The sequence below is a fragment of the Bombyx mandarina genome, chromosome 20 (genome assembly GCF_030267445.1).
Source record: "Bombyx mandarina strain Sakado chromosome 20, ASM3026744v2".
Taxonomy (NCBI): domain Eukaryota; kingdom Metazoa; phylum Arthropoda; class Insecta; order Lepidoptera; family Bombycidae; genus Bombyx; species Bombyx mandarina.
Genome location: NC_143226.1, coordinates 6,337,753 through 6,353,658, shown reverse-complemented (window position 1 = coordinate 6,353,658; position 15,906 = coordinate 6,337,753). Strand labels below are relative to the sequence as shown.

Here is a 15,906-nt window from a genome sequence, read left to right as displayed (position 1 = left end):
GGTGGTGGTTGTAAGGTCACCAGTGCCGGGCGGCACAATAACGAGTCCGTAATTGGATGGACAGTTTATTTCCAATCACAGACGATATAACAATATTAAGAAGGAGAAATTACGGAGTACAGAAGGCACAGATAAAGCGGTAGCAAGTTCAAACACAATAATACAAAATAGGTGAAAGCAATACATCGTAACGAAGCAAAAGAGTACGCGTAAGTCGAGGAGTGACACAGTCTTAGCGTAGCGTTGATCAAACCCGACTGGCCGCGAGCGGCGGCCGAGTCGTGGCGCAGGCGACGACCAGTACGTACGCAGTTATACATAGTCGGGGTCTTTGCCGCATACTAGCGGTTGCGCCCGACTATGCTTGTGTAAATAATATAATTTTGAGTAGTGTTGTGAATGTATGATTGTTTAGCGTAATTGTGTACTGTATGAGAGTGTGTTATAGAATACGTAATTAAATATGATATAATATTAAATATTGCGTAGGTGTACAATGTAAATTAATAAATAATATGAACTAATATACATAAATATAGTAGAAACACCTACAACTTTAGTTCTCTGTCCAATAACCTCATTCCGGATTTTATCTGTTGGACGGTTAAATTTGAGGGGACTGGGTTCTGTAGATTGATGAGGGGCTATTTAAAAACACACTGCTTCATTATAATTATATTGCAGATAGTTTGAACACTGTTACACCATTATAAAATTATTATCTTTATATTTTTATAAAACTCTTACATGTTTCTTTGACCGTGTCTAGATGAGAAGTCATGATTTTTTCTTACGAGAAGACAATCATCTGTTTTTTAAACATTTAAAATAATTCTAATATTCGAAATCTGTAATCATGTGTCAAATGTTGCCTGCTATTACATTTATATTCAAACTCCAACGTTATCCTTCAAAGAAACTCCGAGCATGGCACTTTCCATAGCTCGCTGAGCGATCGAGTTTAAATTCACAAAAATCAGAATTTTGCCGTTTCTGACTATATTAAATTCAAATGGCTGGCCTTATGTTCATCTAACTACATTTTTAAAAAGTCAAAATTGCTATTTCAGTCAATTTATTCATCAAAGATTGATGTCACATAGTAGGTACTCATAAAGAAAATACCAAGACCAAAAAATCTATAAAAAACATCCAATATAAGCTGTCAAGTTGACAGTGTCAACCAACGTCAAACATCAAAATATAAATGAAACATATTTGTAGTTTCTTAAATTTAAACCTTTTTAATCTAATTTCCTGTTCATATTTATTAATCTAAAACAAAAATATTAATTAGAATCAATTATATAAGGGATTTATGGCATTCGTGAATAATGCGAAACCTGAAATGTAAATGTGGACTGTAATCTAAACGTCTTGAAGAAAATCCTGTTCGTCATTCAAATAAAATGGATAATAAACCGTCATTGAGTCAATATTTCGGAGGATCAGAGATACCACCAGCTTCTCAGTTCTTCGACGAAATCGGAACATCGCCATCAGATATGATACAAAGCGTTTATTTAGGTGAAAGCGAAGGTAACAATTTTTATTTTGCTTTTCCATTTTAAATTTATATATCCATTCTTAGTGTAGAAGTGTATGCCTTAAACTCGCTAACGATATTTTCAAGATATGATTACATATGTAAAAGTTCCAAAAATCACATTTGGACTGTCTAAAGAGGAATTCTTAACTGCTCAGTGAGAGATCTGTCTTTTACAGGCCCCAAACTAGGCAATAAAACTGCCTAATTTATGTCAGATTTGTATCTAGGTTGTCTACACTTTTTACACTTGTTTTATAGGATATACATTATATAACATTGTTAATTCATCAAGTTCTTGGCTAAATATTTTTAGGGTCTCGAACAACAGCACCCAGTGTATTTACGTCAAGTACGTCAGCAACATTTTCTCAATCGTCTGCTCTTGATGAAGTCACCTTTTCAAATGTTGTACCTACTGTGAGTGGGACCACATCTCTACCTGCTACCAGCTTGCCAGATCCATCAACGTTTTTTGATACAATCGGCCCTGAACCTACTATAGGGCTGACAAAACCTGTAACAACTACAGCACTGTCTGATGCTATGGATGGATTGAGTATTAAGGTATTTGAAAATAGTAAAAACAAAGCGGCATATTGTAAAGCTGTTTCATCTAATGCTTTACTCCACCTTGACTATAAATGCTTAGCCAAATTTGGTACAAAGGCCTTAAAAAATGTGTGCTTCAAAATATGTGTGGTAACAGTGGAGGATTTAAAATTGAATTCAAAAGAAACTTGCAATGTAAGATTGTAATCTTGTTTGTTTTTAATATGTTATTTTAAAGACATAATCCGTGCCGAAAACGAAAATAAAGAAACGAAAATGGCATCTATGTACCTACACTGACAGATGGTAGGGTCAACAAGTAAAAAGAAAGATAGAAAGAAAAAGTTGTTTATTGTAAAAAAAATATAATTGTATTTTATTGTAAAGTTGTTTATTGTAAAAAAAAAACAAATGAGAATGTACTTTACTTCACTTTGGTGCCCTGGCAGAAGGGGAGGAGTCTAAAAAACAACAAAATTATAGATACGTTTCTTTATTGACGTGGCTTATACCAAAAGTTTCTCATAACCCTTTGACTGCCATGTAGGTCACCGGTGTCCTACTTGGCTCATTGAAGTATTTATGTTGATTTCTGTTACTAAGCACCTGGATTGTCTAATTTTTCCTTCTTTTTTTTAAATATATTTTCTCTCAGAAATAGAATTATTCTTAGCACCTTTGGATTCGTCTTTCCCAGAGTCTACTAGATGTTTCGGCATGTCAGTAACCTCTACTGGTGGTAGGACCTCTTGTGAGTCCGCACGGGTAGGTATCACTGTCCTGCCTATTTCTGCCGTGAAACAGTAATGCCTTTCGGTTTGAAGGGCGGGGCAGCTGTTGTAACTATACTGAGACCCTAGAACTTATATCTCAAGGTGGCACATTTACGTTGTAGATGTCTATGGGCTCCAGTAACCACTTAACACCAGATGGGCAGTGAGCTCGTCCACACATCGTAGGGCAGAAGATTTCAAACAGCTACTAAACACTACACACTTTACTAATAGTGCACTTTCCCTTCAAGCTGAAATTAGAATACTTTCCTGCAAGTACCCAATGCACTTTACCACTGAAAAATTACCACCACTATTAGCAAGAAATTCAGGTTTAGCCCTAATGAAAATAACTGAACATTTCTATTCATTTTATCATAAATGTGACTTCAAAACAAAATGGGGATGATACTGAGACAGCTGGATGTAATGTTTTAAAATGTTTGCATCAGTTCTTTTTGTATTCTGAATAAAAAAAACTGCAAATAGTTCTTGTAACTCCAAAAATATGTACCCAGAATGTTTCTTCAAACAAGTTCCACCTGAAAAGGGACTATTGGCTTGTCTGCTCAGCTAAAGTGAAAAGCTTATGATGCTATTATTGCTTACTAGCTGCCCCGGCAGACTTCGATGTGCCTCAATCGATAAACTAAAGACCTAAACTTTTGTATAAAATAAACTTAAAACAAATAAAAGGAGTTCGTCCAATGGAGAACACATCAAAGGAAAAACAAAATTGTTATTTTTATTTAATTTCGAGCATTTTCATATTTATCTACCTTTTAAACCTTCTCTGGACTTCCACAAATAATTCAAGATCAAAAATGATAAATCAGTCCAACTGTTCTCGAGTTTTAGCGAGACTAACAAATAGCAATTCATTTTTAAGACTAACGAACAGCAATTTATTTTTATATATATAGATAACCCGGATAATTCATAGTACAATGGGAACAGTACATGTAAGTTTATACTTACTAAAGTTATTATAGATAAGAAAGTTCCTCACTCTATTATCTTTAACATCGAAACCAATTTCTACGAATGTTTGTATGCAAATTGTTGGAACCGTGGGAAACAAATAGAATTTCTTGTATCCCATTTTTGAGCATGTGTTTCCATTTACAAGATGTATTTTTAAATGAATACCAGACTGCTTTTAGTCAACCTGGGTGCAATCTTGAGTAGAAAGCTAGTTTATGATAAACAAAGATTATTTCTTTTTTCAGAATCAACCCATAGACAAAGATGCAGAAAGAAGACGAGACGCTTGGATACCCAATGAAGAAGCCAAGAAGACATTGATGAAGGTCCATTTTAGATTTAGAACATTTTAGCGCAATAGACAGAACCTCTGATTGGAGCCAATCGCCATTTAAATATGTTCACGAATGAATATGATCACCAAAGATTGTGCAGAGTGTAAAATTTATAACATAGAGATAAAACTATAATTCATCGTTAAAAATAAATGCTCATCATTTAGGTAATGAGGTATAGGCACTGGGGAATGGCTGTGAACACATGTCAAGTAAGATTTTGAAGAATTGTATCTTGTCTATTATTTTTTTATTGCTTAGAAAGGTGGACGATCTCACAGCCCACCTGATGTTAAGTGGTTACTGGAGCCCATAGACATCTACAACGGAAATGCGCCACCCACATTGAGATATAAGTTCTAAGATTTCAGTATAGTTACAACGGCTGCCCCACCCTTCGAACAGAAACGCATTACTGCTTCATGGCAGAAATAGGCAGGGTGGTGGTACCTACCCGTGCGGACTCGCAAGAGGTCCTACCACCAGTAAATCAAATGGATTTGACCCTGGGAATTGTTTAACTAATGATTGTCATAATCCCACAAAACGTTTTGATATAATAAATACAAACTGTTTTTTTTTTTGCAGGCACAATCGTCACCTAAAGGCTCATTTTTCCCCGAGAGAGAAGTGTTGACCATGCCAGGACTGGTGCTTGAAGAAGAACTGGTAAGAAAATTTTAATAGAATCTATTTTAGATTATACACGAATATTTTTAAGGTACCAGACAAAAAATATCAGCATTCTTAGTCAGACTCCGATCATGTAAAACAAATAAATATTACACATATATATAAACAATTGTAGTATATACACAAATACGAGCAGGATTCAAAAATGGCACGGGACATTTAAAATCTCAGATTCATTTTCAATGAGGCGCGATAATTCAATTTACATTTAAATGTAGAAGGAATACGGTAATTGAGTCGACTATTATCAAAGGCGGCAATCTGACTTTTGGACAATGATTGGTAAATCAGAAAAACGAATTATTGACTTTGTATTCCATTGGCAGTCACAAAACTCTTCGGAACGACATCTTAGATAAATAAGAGGTTAACTATTAACCTTTATTTAATGCAGGTTTTGAACCGTATTCTTTGAAGGAGACGATTATATTCAAATAAATCTGTATTGACATATCAATAAATTTTTTTCGTCCAAATGCACAGATTGCCACCTTTGATAATAGACGACTCAATTAGAACACAATCGTGTTTTTAGAACAAAATAAATTTGCCTTATGTCTTATCAGTGAAAGATCATTTTCGCTAAACTGTTTTGTACCCCCGCCGTACCAGTGGGCGTGACGCCTATCCCTACAGTGTATGCGAAAAGGATAGGTATATGTGTTTCAACACTTTCAACGCTGACCCGATAGTTTGGCTTTATTAATGAATATTAGCAATTAGCATGTAAGTTTAGCATTTGGTATGTCCATGATGTGAAATTTTTCTGTTATGACGTAAAAAAAATTTTTTACAGCACATTTAAAACAGAGTATATAATATATTGCGCTAAAATATGTTTGTTTTTTTATTGCTTAAATGGGTGGGTGAGCTCACGGCCCACTTGGTGTTTAGTGGTTACCGTAACCCATAGACATCTACAAATGCCGCCACCTACCTTAAGATATGAGTTTTAAGGTCTCAGTACAGTTACAACGGCTGCCCCACTCTTCAAACCGAAACGCATTACCGCTTAACAGTAGAATTGGGTAAGGTGGTGGTACCTACCCATGCGGACTCACAACACGTTTGGAACCTCTTGGTCTGCGGAGGGTCTTCGGTTCCCTCTGTATTTTGTACCGTATGTTCCATTGGGAGTGCTCAGAGGAATTGTTTGAGATGATCCCCGTATCTCCTTTTTATCATCGCACCTCCCGCCATCGGAGCAGAGTTCGTCCATATTATCTGGAACCGCTGCGTTCATCGACAGAGCGTTACCAGAGGTCTTTTTTGCCACGTACCATCCGGCTATGGAATGAGCTCCCCTCCACGAGCGCTATGACATGTCCTTCTTCAAACGAGGCTTGTGGAGAGTATTAAGCGGTAGGCAGCGACTTGGCTCTGCCCCTAGCATTGTAGAAGTCCATGGGCGACGGGTGGCCTAAAAAAAAAAGTCCTACCAGTAAAACATGTAAGTCCGTTCGTGTGGCCAGGCGGACGCGTTACAAGAGGTGGCGGTAAAGTACCTGGGCGTGAGCTGCGCGGGCAGCCGCGGGGTGGTCCGCGCCGACCACGTGACCCGGGACGAGCCCGGCCTCCGCGAGCTCATCCGCACCGGGTACTTCAGGGCGGCCGTCAACCTCACCGCGGTGCTCATCAGCGCCGCCGGACAGGGTGACTATATTGGATAACTGTAACTGGTGGTAGGACGTCTTGTGAGTCCGCACGGGTAGATTTTTATTTATTTATTGCTTAGATGGTTGGATGAGCTCACAGCTCACCTGGTGTTAAGTGGTTACTGGAGCCCATACACAATCTGCTTCACGGCAGAAATAGACAGGGCAGTGGTAGGACTTCTTGTGAGTTCGCACGGTTAGGTACCACCACCCCGCCTATTTCTGCGGTGAAGCAGTAATGCGATTCGGTTTGAAGGGCGCGGCAGCCGTTGTAACTATACTGAGACCTTAGAACTCATAATATCTTAAGAGGTGGGTAGTGGCATTTACGTTGTAGATGTCTATGGGCTCCAGTAACCACTTAACACCAGGTGGGCCGTGAGCTTGTCCACCCACTTATGCAATAAATAAAAACGTTGACATGAACGTATTTGTTATGAGCATTTACGTAGCCTTCATGTGCCTATATTCCTCCTCAGCGCCAAGAGAATAACTTTATTGATACTGGAGGAAGCTTCTCTCATATACATATGCCTGAAGGGGCGGGTGCCAGCTATTAAGGTAGTTTACTATACCAGCTAACTCTAGGCGGACTGTGAGCTCGTGCCTATCTAGTATCTATGCAATAAGGATGCTAGTAAATTCATTTCGCGTCCTATCTCTATTTGAGACTGACTGATCGACTTAAGGATCGAATTCGTGATCGGAAATCGGAATAGGCCAATGGCTTACATACTAGACATGTGTAAGTAATGCGAGTGATATTACTCGGGTAATATTACTCTACGATGTAATGCAACATCACACATTACGCGAAGGAAACAAACATCACACCATCACCCAACATGTTTCTTTCTTTGTCGTGTAATGTTGCTTAATACACGAACGGAACCGAGCGAGCGAGACAGACCGATCGACGCAAAATAAATGAGCAAGCGACACGGAATTATTCCTAGTGATTTGGAACCGTATGTCCTGGCCGCTAGGTACATTTTTATACCTATGGTACGTCTGAATTTTAATATAGGTATTTGTGTTTATATTTTTCATGCGGCCAGCCGGTAGTTTCCCGCAAGTACTTACTTAATTTTTTATTCGCAACTTTTGTAAAATCGCTAGTCGCTCGTAATTGTTTAGTAATATTTCATATTAATTTTTGTGTTTGATTTGAATTACTTAAGCACTTGTTTGAAGATAGTTTTATTATTTGTTTTAATGCGTGTTTAATAAGTGAAAGAAATAACGGCGTCTAAATGAAAGTACAGTCCTCCTTGGATGCACTTTGAGGATATCGCGCCGAAACAATGCATCTACTGCTCTCGTATATTAACATTATTGTCGAGCTCAATTTGCAGTCTAAGTCGCCATATGAAATCCGTTCATCCCACAATAAATTATATTAAGTAAAAAATAAAATTATTATATTATTAAGTAAGTCAATCTCTGTCAAGTAATATAACAGTGTATTACAATACAAAGTTCATACTTTGTATTGTAATACACTACTGTAATGACACACCCGAATCATTACCTAAGTGATGTGTATCAACACATCACTTAGGTAATGATTCGGGTGTATAGATACAATGTATTCGTCGTCACAGTATCTATTGAACGCACCGAGTAATGTTAAGAGTGATGTGTAATGTTTTCGAGTAATATCACCTGTCTGTAAAAGTGATGTCATATCACATTACATTGAGGAGTGATGTTTTGCGCAAGTCTAGTCCTATCTCTATTTGAGACTGACTGATCGACTTAAGGATCGAATTCGTGATCGGAAATCGGAATAGGCCAATGGCTTACATACCATTACTTGCCTGCCTGCCTGGCAATTGTCTCATTCCGTTGGGTCACGAACCGTCGACAGATCGCGACCCTCACTTGAAAAACTCCATAGGAAATCTACGTTGTAACCTCGGATAATTTTTTGAGATGGATGCTATAAATACGAACGAAAAACAATTGACGTTAGCGCGTGTTGGGAATCAGGCAGCACCATCTAGCGATGACAATAGTAATTAAGACTTTCACTTCACATCTTACCTTGTCTCTCAGGCGTGGGACGGATGCACAGACCCACGAAGCACACGCCGCGCTCCCTCCAGCTCTGGTTGACGAGGTTCTCTCTGATGCTGAGGATCAAGCTACATGAACCCCTGATCAGGGAGGCGGAGCAGTTCGGCGACTGCACCAAACCCGACATGTTTTACCAGGTAATTCGAAATGTGGACACCAGAGAATTTTATAACCATTTGAGCAAGCTCTAAGCTCTAAGCTTGGCATTGCTGAAGTCCATGGATTTTTTTTTATTGTTTAGATGGGTGGACGAGCTCACAGCCCCCCTGGTGTTAAGTGGTTACCGGAGCCCATAGACATCTACAACGTAAATGCGCCATCCATCTTGAGATATAAGTTCTAAGGTCTCAGTACAGTTACAACGGCACCCTTCAAACCCAAAACGCATTATTGCTTCACGGCAGAAATAGGCAGGATGGTGGTGCCTACCCGCGCGGACTCACAAGAGGTCCTACCACCAGTAAAAACCAGGCTACCGAGTATTTGGCCCTTGACCCCCAGCCTGATCATATCCGTGTGCATAAAATGCGGTCAATTTTATTTCAGTTCTACCCGGAGTCTTATGAGAACCGTCCGGGATCCCTCGTTCCTTTCTCGCTGAGGCTACTCCTGGCCGAGATACCGGGGCACGTCGGCAAGCCGGACGAGTCCATGGACAGACTATACGCTATGCTCGATATTATACAGCAGGTTGGTTTTTATGATGGTCAAAACTCTGTGCTGATCGGTAAATGTGGTCCGCGGTCATCACAATGTAAACATAAGGTAGAATCTGCTATATTGGAATATTAACAAAGGTAAGATCATTGAGATCATTCACATTCTTCTGTCGTTGCTTGACAGTTGACGTTCGTATGGCGCTCGGAACTTGTATTTATACAAGCAAATTGTAAATGTCGTTATCGCGATTCAGGTTTTTATCTAATGCTTTAAATATTGTAACAATATTTATTGTTACAATTAATGTTGTAACTTTTTTTTCCCTACCTATGCTGATAACCGTGAGAGGCTATTTCAGCTTCTCTATTTGACGTGTAGGTGAGCTTACGGGGCTCAAACCGGGTGTGTTGCTAACACTGGCCCTATCAAGAGCAGTGCTTCGCAGAATCTACCACCGGATCGGAAACGCGACCCACTGAAAAGATCCGGCGAGAAACTCAGTGGACTTGTGTCTGAGGGTTAATTTGACCGGTGCTTTTGGTACTTAAAAGCTCCGTTAATGGATCGGGAGGATCCGTAACGACGTGTGTTTTAAACTTTCTCCAAACCAAGTATTGTTTCGTAGTGTGCTTATGCAATCTTATGACATATCAGGATCAAGATGTCTTTTAAACTCAAGTCAATGCCTTTCTTTATTCAGATGCTGTCGAATCTCCGCGACGGAAAGACCGAGGATGGCTCTGGTCTGCTCTCGTCGGAGCAGGATAAGGCGGAGTCGATACGTTTGTGGACGGGGAGGGAGACGAGGGTATATCATTCGATCGTCAACTGCGCTATAGCCCTGAAGGTAATACATGTTTTGGGAAAAAACCGAAAAAACGTTAGCCGATGCGGGATTCGAACACCGACGCGGATGCACTGAAGTGAGTGGAGCGTCTTAACCTCCAGTCCGCGGTGGTTTTCAGAACCCTTTCGAAATTGGGAATGTATAGAAGGAGTTGGAATTTTAGACTGAAAAACCAGGAATTTTACTGGTGGTAGGGCATCTTGTGAGTCCGCACGGGTAGGTACCACCGCCCTGCATATTTCTGCCGTGAAGTATTAATGCGTTTCGGTTTGAAGGGTGGGGCGGCCGTTGTAACTATACTGAGACCTTAGAACTAATATCTTAAGGTGGGTAGCGGCATTTACGTTGTAGATTTCTATGGGCTCCAGTAACCACTTAACCCAAGGTGGGACGTGACCTCGTCCACCCATATAAGCAATAAAAAAAAACGGTGCGCGTGCAACTTGGTGCACGTGAATGAAGTGAAACTTCTTTTTCGATGTGTAGTATTGTAATTTTCTTCATTTTTCATCCTTAAATCGGATTGCTCTTGTAATAGGGAATGCTGTGTATAAGACATGCGACATCTTCAACATTTATATTATAAATATTTTAAATTATAGATATAAAAATAAATATAGATGTTTTTTAAATACATCATTAAAATATAGGACGCTACCAATTGCTAACACTCGCGCTGGACTGTACCAGGTGTACTGCGCGCATTCATTCTCGCTCTGTCTCTTTCTATTCCCCCTCCCCAGAAGCGTTGAACGTTTAACGCAACCTTGTTGGAAGTCGCATTAGAAGTTTCACTTCGAAAATCGAATTTTTTATCAGGATTACAGGCACGCTTCCAACGTGCTGTCCTCGTTGGAACAAGCGTGCAGCACGGCCGGTCAGAAGCGGGCCGTGTGCAGCGCGCTGTGTCGACTCGCGCTGCTGGCCGGGCACGTGACGGCCGCACGTGCGCACTGCCGCCGCGCCACCGAGAACCGGACGCACGTGTCAGTAGTACCCGCTACTGTTAATCGTAACGTTAAATGCGGCCGAATGCAAAATCGGCATGTGTGACGTCATTTGTGGCCAGTGAACGATGAGCAAATGGCATATATCGTCTTTTCGCATTAAAAGTGTACAATTTCAAAAAATATTCGAAATTGAGTTAATATGGGGAATCATTTGGTATCACCAGTATTTTTCTCATAAATACTGTCAAAAGAGTTTAGTTTTAGTTTTTTTTCTTTTAGTTTCCCTATGTTTTGACTACTATTAACAAAATTAATACATAAATTTATCTTACTTTAAAAGACAGATAATGTAACTGGTAAAAACTAAAAAATAAATGTTGCAAAGATTATTAATATTAAAAATATCATATGTTTTTAAATGTAAATTGTGTAAATATTGTAAATTTAGTAAGTTTTAAGATTATAAAGTTTTAATGCGATATAATGATATATGTGGGAAACGGAACGTTTAGAGTGAAAGGGATGAATGTGTGAGGAAGAAAGGGACGGAAAAGAAGATCAAGATGGCGATCGACTAATAAAGGTGTGAGCGTTTTACGACGTGTGCTAATTTATGAAATTTTGCTACTTTTCCAAAAGACTGTTATTTACTTAATCTCACATAATATATGGTCACGTAATTGTTTTTTCTAAAAAAATATTTTTTGTTGCGTAGATATGTGATCAAGCTCACAGTCCTCATGCTGTAAAGCGGTTACCGAAGCCCATAAAAATAGAATCTCTGATCATCCAGAACATATAGACAAACACTAATTGTACTTTACTTTCTGTTGTTATTTATTGGTTCGCGCGGGTAGGTACGTCCACGCTGCCTATCTCTGCCGCGAAGCCGACGTGCGTTCCGATTTGATATTAAGACTTTGACCGTCTCGTCACGTTTTTTTTTTTTGCTTAGATGGGTACACGAGCTCACAGCCTACCTGGTGTTAAGTGGTTAATGGAGGCTATAGACATCTTGAGATATAAGTTCTAAGGTCTCAGTATAGTTACAACGGCTGCCCCATCCTTCAAACCGAAATCACTGCTTCGCGGCAGAAATAGGCGGGGTGGTGGTACCTACCCGTGCGGACTCACAAGAGGTCCTACCACCAGTAATTGATGTGTATGAGCTCTCCGGGGTGGCGGGGTCACGCTGATGGTGGGTTGCGATGTCTGCAGATGTCCGACGCCCGACGTGCGCGAGTACGTGGACCTCGGGCTGGTGGCGATGGCTCAGGGGAAGTACGAAGACGCCTACAACGACTTCGTGAGGGCGGCCGACCAGGAACCCACGAACATTATGGTGCGGCTCGTTCTTAAGCTCTACCGCTCGTGAGCACCCGTGAACATGTTACTTGAGTGATTGCTTCACTGTTGCCACACTGTAGTAGTCCTTGCATTCCCGATCCTGCGGACAGAATGGAAAGCAGTCGACGTCGCCCAAAACACGTCATCTCGGATCCTCCCGATCCACTAACGGTGCTTTTAGGTATCTCGACCTAGTAAATTAACTCACAGACAGCCCACTGAGTTTCTCACCGGATCTTCTCAGTGGGTCGCGTTTTGGATCCGGTGGTAGATTCTACGAATCACTGCTCTTGCTAGGGCTCGCGTTAGCAATGTCGTCAGGTTTGAGCCCCGTGAAAAAAATGTATGATATATGTACTTTTTGTGATCTCAGGTCGCGAACAACATCTCCGTGTGCCTGTTGTACATGGGTCGCCTGAAGGAGGCCATATCGGTGCTGCAGAAGGCGATAAAGAGCGACCCGGAGCGCGGCCTCAACGAGAGCCTCCTCGTCAACCTGTGCACGCTCTACGAGCTCGAGTCGTCCAAGACGAACGAGAAGAAGCTGAATCTGTTGCGGATGCTGTGCAAGTACAAGAGCGACACGATACCGAACGTTCTCGAATGTCTGAAGCTCGCGTAGGCTCTGCGGCTAGCAATATACACGTAAACTCAACTAAAGGCTTCGTCAAACAGGTGGCTTGGCTCGGTAGGCAGCAGCTTGGCTTTGTCCCTGGTATTTCTGAAGTCCATGGGCGACGGTAACCACTCACCATCAGGTGGGCCGTATGCTCGTCTGCCTACAAGGGCAATAAATACAAAATAAAAAAAAATTATACACATTCACTCCGACTCTAAAATGAAATTTGTAAAAAATTACAACGCCTAATGTCAAAGCGTCCTAACGCCGCGACATAGCGTTGCTTACTTACAGCGCTGGCGCTCTTTTTTTTAATAAGGGATTTTATGACCTAGTAACTAGCACCTTTAAGTCATGCCTTTTTTTAATTTATATTCATATATTTTTATGAAAAATGATATTATGCAGTGTAATGAAATGAAGAAGCGCTGGCGCTCTGTATGACAGTTTGTTACCATAGTAGTACAACACATCTCGGCGTCATAGCGCGCCGTCAGTTTAGCGTTCTGACGCGCGCTAAGTACGCGTTCTGTTTGACGAAGCCTTTAATCATAGCGTTAAAGCGAACAGTGATGAGCTAGAAAGGGGATGATGTTCCGCTGAGTGAGACGTCATATGTGTGCCACGGTCAATTCGATATATGAGTCGTCTATTATCAAAGGTGGCAATCTGTGCATTTGGACAAAAAAATGTTATTGATATGTCAATACAGATTGATTTGAATATAATCGTCTCCTTCAAAGAATACGGTTCAAAACCTGCATTAAATAAAGGTTAATAGTTAACCTCTTATTTATCTAAGATGTCGTTCCGAAGAGTTTTGTGACTGCCAATGGAATACAAAGTCAATAATTCGTTTTTCTGATTTACCAATAATTGTCCAAAAGTCACATTGCCGGCTTTGATAATAGTCGACTAATATGTGTGCTTAGTGCGAGTTTTTTAACATTCTCGATATTTAGAAGTCGTCGTGGCCTAACGGATAAGACGTCCGGTGCATTCGTGTTGAACGATGCACCGGTGTTCGAATCCCTCAGGCGGGTACCAATTTTTCTAATGAAATACGTACTTGACAAATGTTCACGATTGACTTCCACGGTGAAATAATAACATCGTGTAATAAAAATCAAACCCGCAAAATCATAATTTACGTAATTACTGGTGGTAAGACCTCTTGTGAGTCCGCACAGGTAGGTACGCATTTCTGCCGTGAAGCAGTAATGCGTTTCGGTTCGATGGGTGCTGTAACTATACTGAGGCCTTAGACCTTATATCTCAAGGTGGGTGGCGCATTTACGTTGTAGATGTCTATTAGCTCCAGTTACCACTTAACACCAGGTGGGCTTTGAGCTCGTCCATACATCTAAGCAATAAAAAAAACCGTAAAAGTTAACTCAAATTTGTATGGAGTTGGAACGTTTTCCTACGTTTGCCGCTAGGGGCGCTTTTCGTATTAACTTTTACGCTATCGAGAACGTTAAAAAACTCGCACTAAGCACACTGAACTATGCGCTTAGCTTTTAAGCTCGTAATGGCAGTTGAAACGGTGAACTTTATAGAAATTTTCCAAAATCAAAAAATTGTGCGCTTCGAGTGAATTTCTGCGGAAACCTTCTATTACAATGTGACTGTCTGTTTGCCTCTTCCCCGAGGCTTATATTAAATTTTCAAATAACATATTTAAAGAAATATTTATATAAAAAAAAATGTGAGCCGTCACGGGACGCCTGGCAGATGTGAAACATCGACATTATTTTGTAAAAGTAATATGCAGAAAAGAACAGATTGTGATAGGAACTAAATATGTCATAATGATAAAATAAAATATTACGAAAAAATAATTTGTTTTCAAGTAAAACACAGGTTATATGTACGATAGTCAACAACACTGTATACACTACGGAGTATACACTATAGGTATCCAAGCTCAGTGTAGCGAGAGAGATGGCTTAACGCCGGATCGAGTGGGAGAGAATCGCACAGTCGATTGCGCATGGCGACGCGTCGCCACGCCAGAAATCGGTTTTACGTGCAGCTATAGATGTTTCACATCAAAACATTCATACGTGGCAACACTGTTCGCTTTTTTAAATTGCAATTGTCGAAGTTCAAATATTTCTTGATGTATAATCTCCAAATGACAACGTAATTATTTATGCTCTTTATGTTAATTACAGTTGTTACTGGTAATTAGTGGTAATGCAATTCAAATATTTAGTTACGAGTGTAGAGATAGCACACTATCACGTCTATGATTCAAGTGTTTGAAGTGAAAACTTCTTTAGCATCGTTGTGATTCGAACGCCAATGAAACGAAAAAGCGACACTAAAAAGAGATAGAAACATAAATTCATAAGATTTAACGTGAGAGAAAATGAGATAGGAAGCATTATACAGTGTTTTTTATATTCGTGGTTTTCTTTGTGCCCTGCTTCGTAACTAATATTCGTACTTAATACATTCTGAATAAATGTATGTAATATATAATAAATAAATAAATAATAAAATGTAAAATAATTATCAAACTTTGTATCACTATGATCATTACTAAAACCTACAAATATCCTTTTCCCGAAATTTTACATTGGTCTCGTTACCTTGAAGCCAAAATTTTTAAAGGTTTCACTTTTATCACGTGTGAATTGCACACATGGTTTTTTTATGGTAATGACATTAATTTTTTGAATTTTTTTTATTGCTTAGATGGGTGGACGAGCTCACAGCCCACCTGGTGTTAAGTTGTTACTGGAGCCCACAGACATCCACAACGTAAATGCGCCACCCACCTTGAGTTACAAGTTCTAAGGTCTCAAGTATAGTAACGACGGCTGCCCCACCCTTCAAACCGAAACGCATTACTGCTTCA

At 40.0% G+C, this 15,906-nt stretch overlaps 1 protein-coding gene across 1 annotated transcript; it reads left to right on the top strand.

The window, feature by feature from the left end:
* The first annotated feature begins 1,166 nt into the window (after positions 1-1,166).
* Positions 1,167-13,243, top strand: LOC114249753 (trafficking protein particle complex subunit 12). The gene is made up of 11 exons (XM_089735646.1): positions 1,167-1,539; positions 1,863-2,113; positions 4,101-4,181; positions 4,779-4,859; positions 6,356-6,536; positions 8,597-8,754; positions 9,164-9,307; positions 9,978-10,124; positions 10,944-11,110; positions 12,293-12,416; positions 12,795-13,243. The coding sequence occupies exons 1-11, from the start codon at positions 1,410-1,412 to the stop codon at positions 13,041-13,043; spliced, it is 1,713 nt and encodes a 570-aa protein (XP_089591772.1). The 5' UTR covers positions 1,167-1,409; the 3' UTR covers positions 13,044-13,243.
* Positions 13,244-15,906: the final 2,663 nt, after the last annotated feature.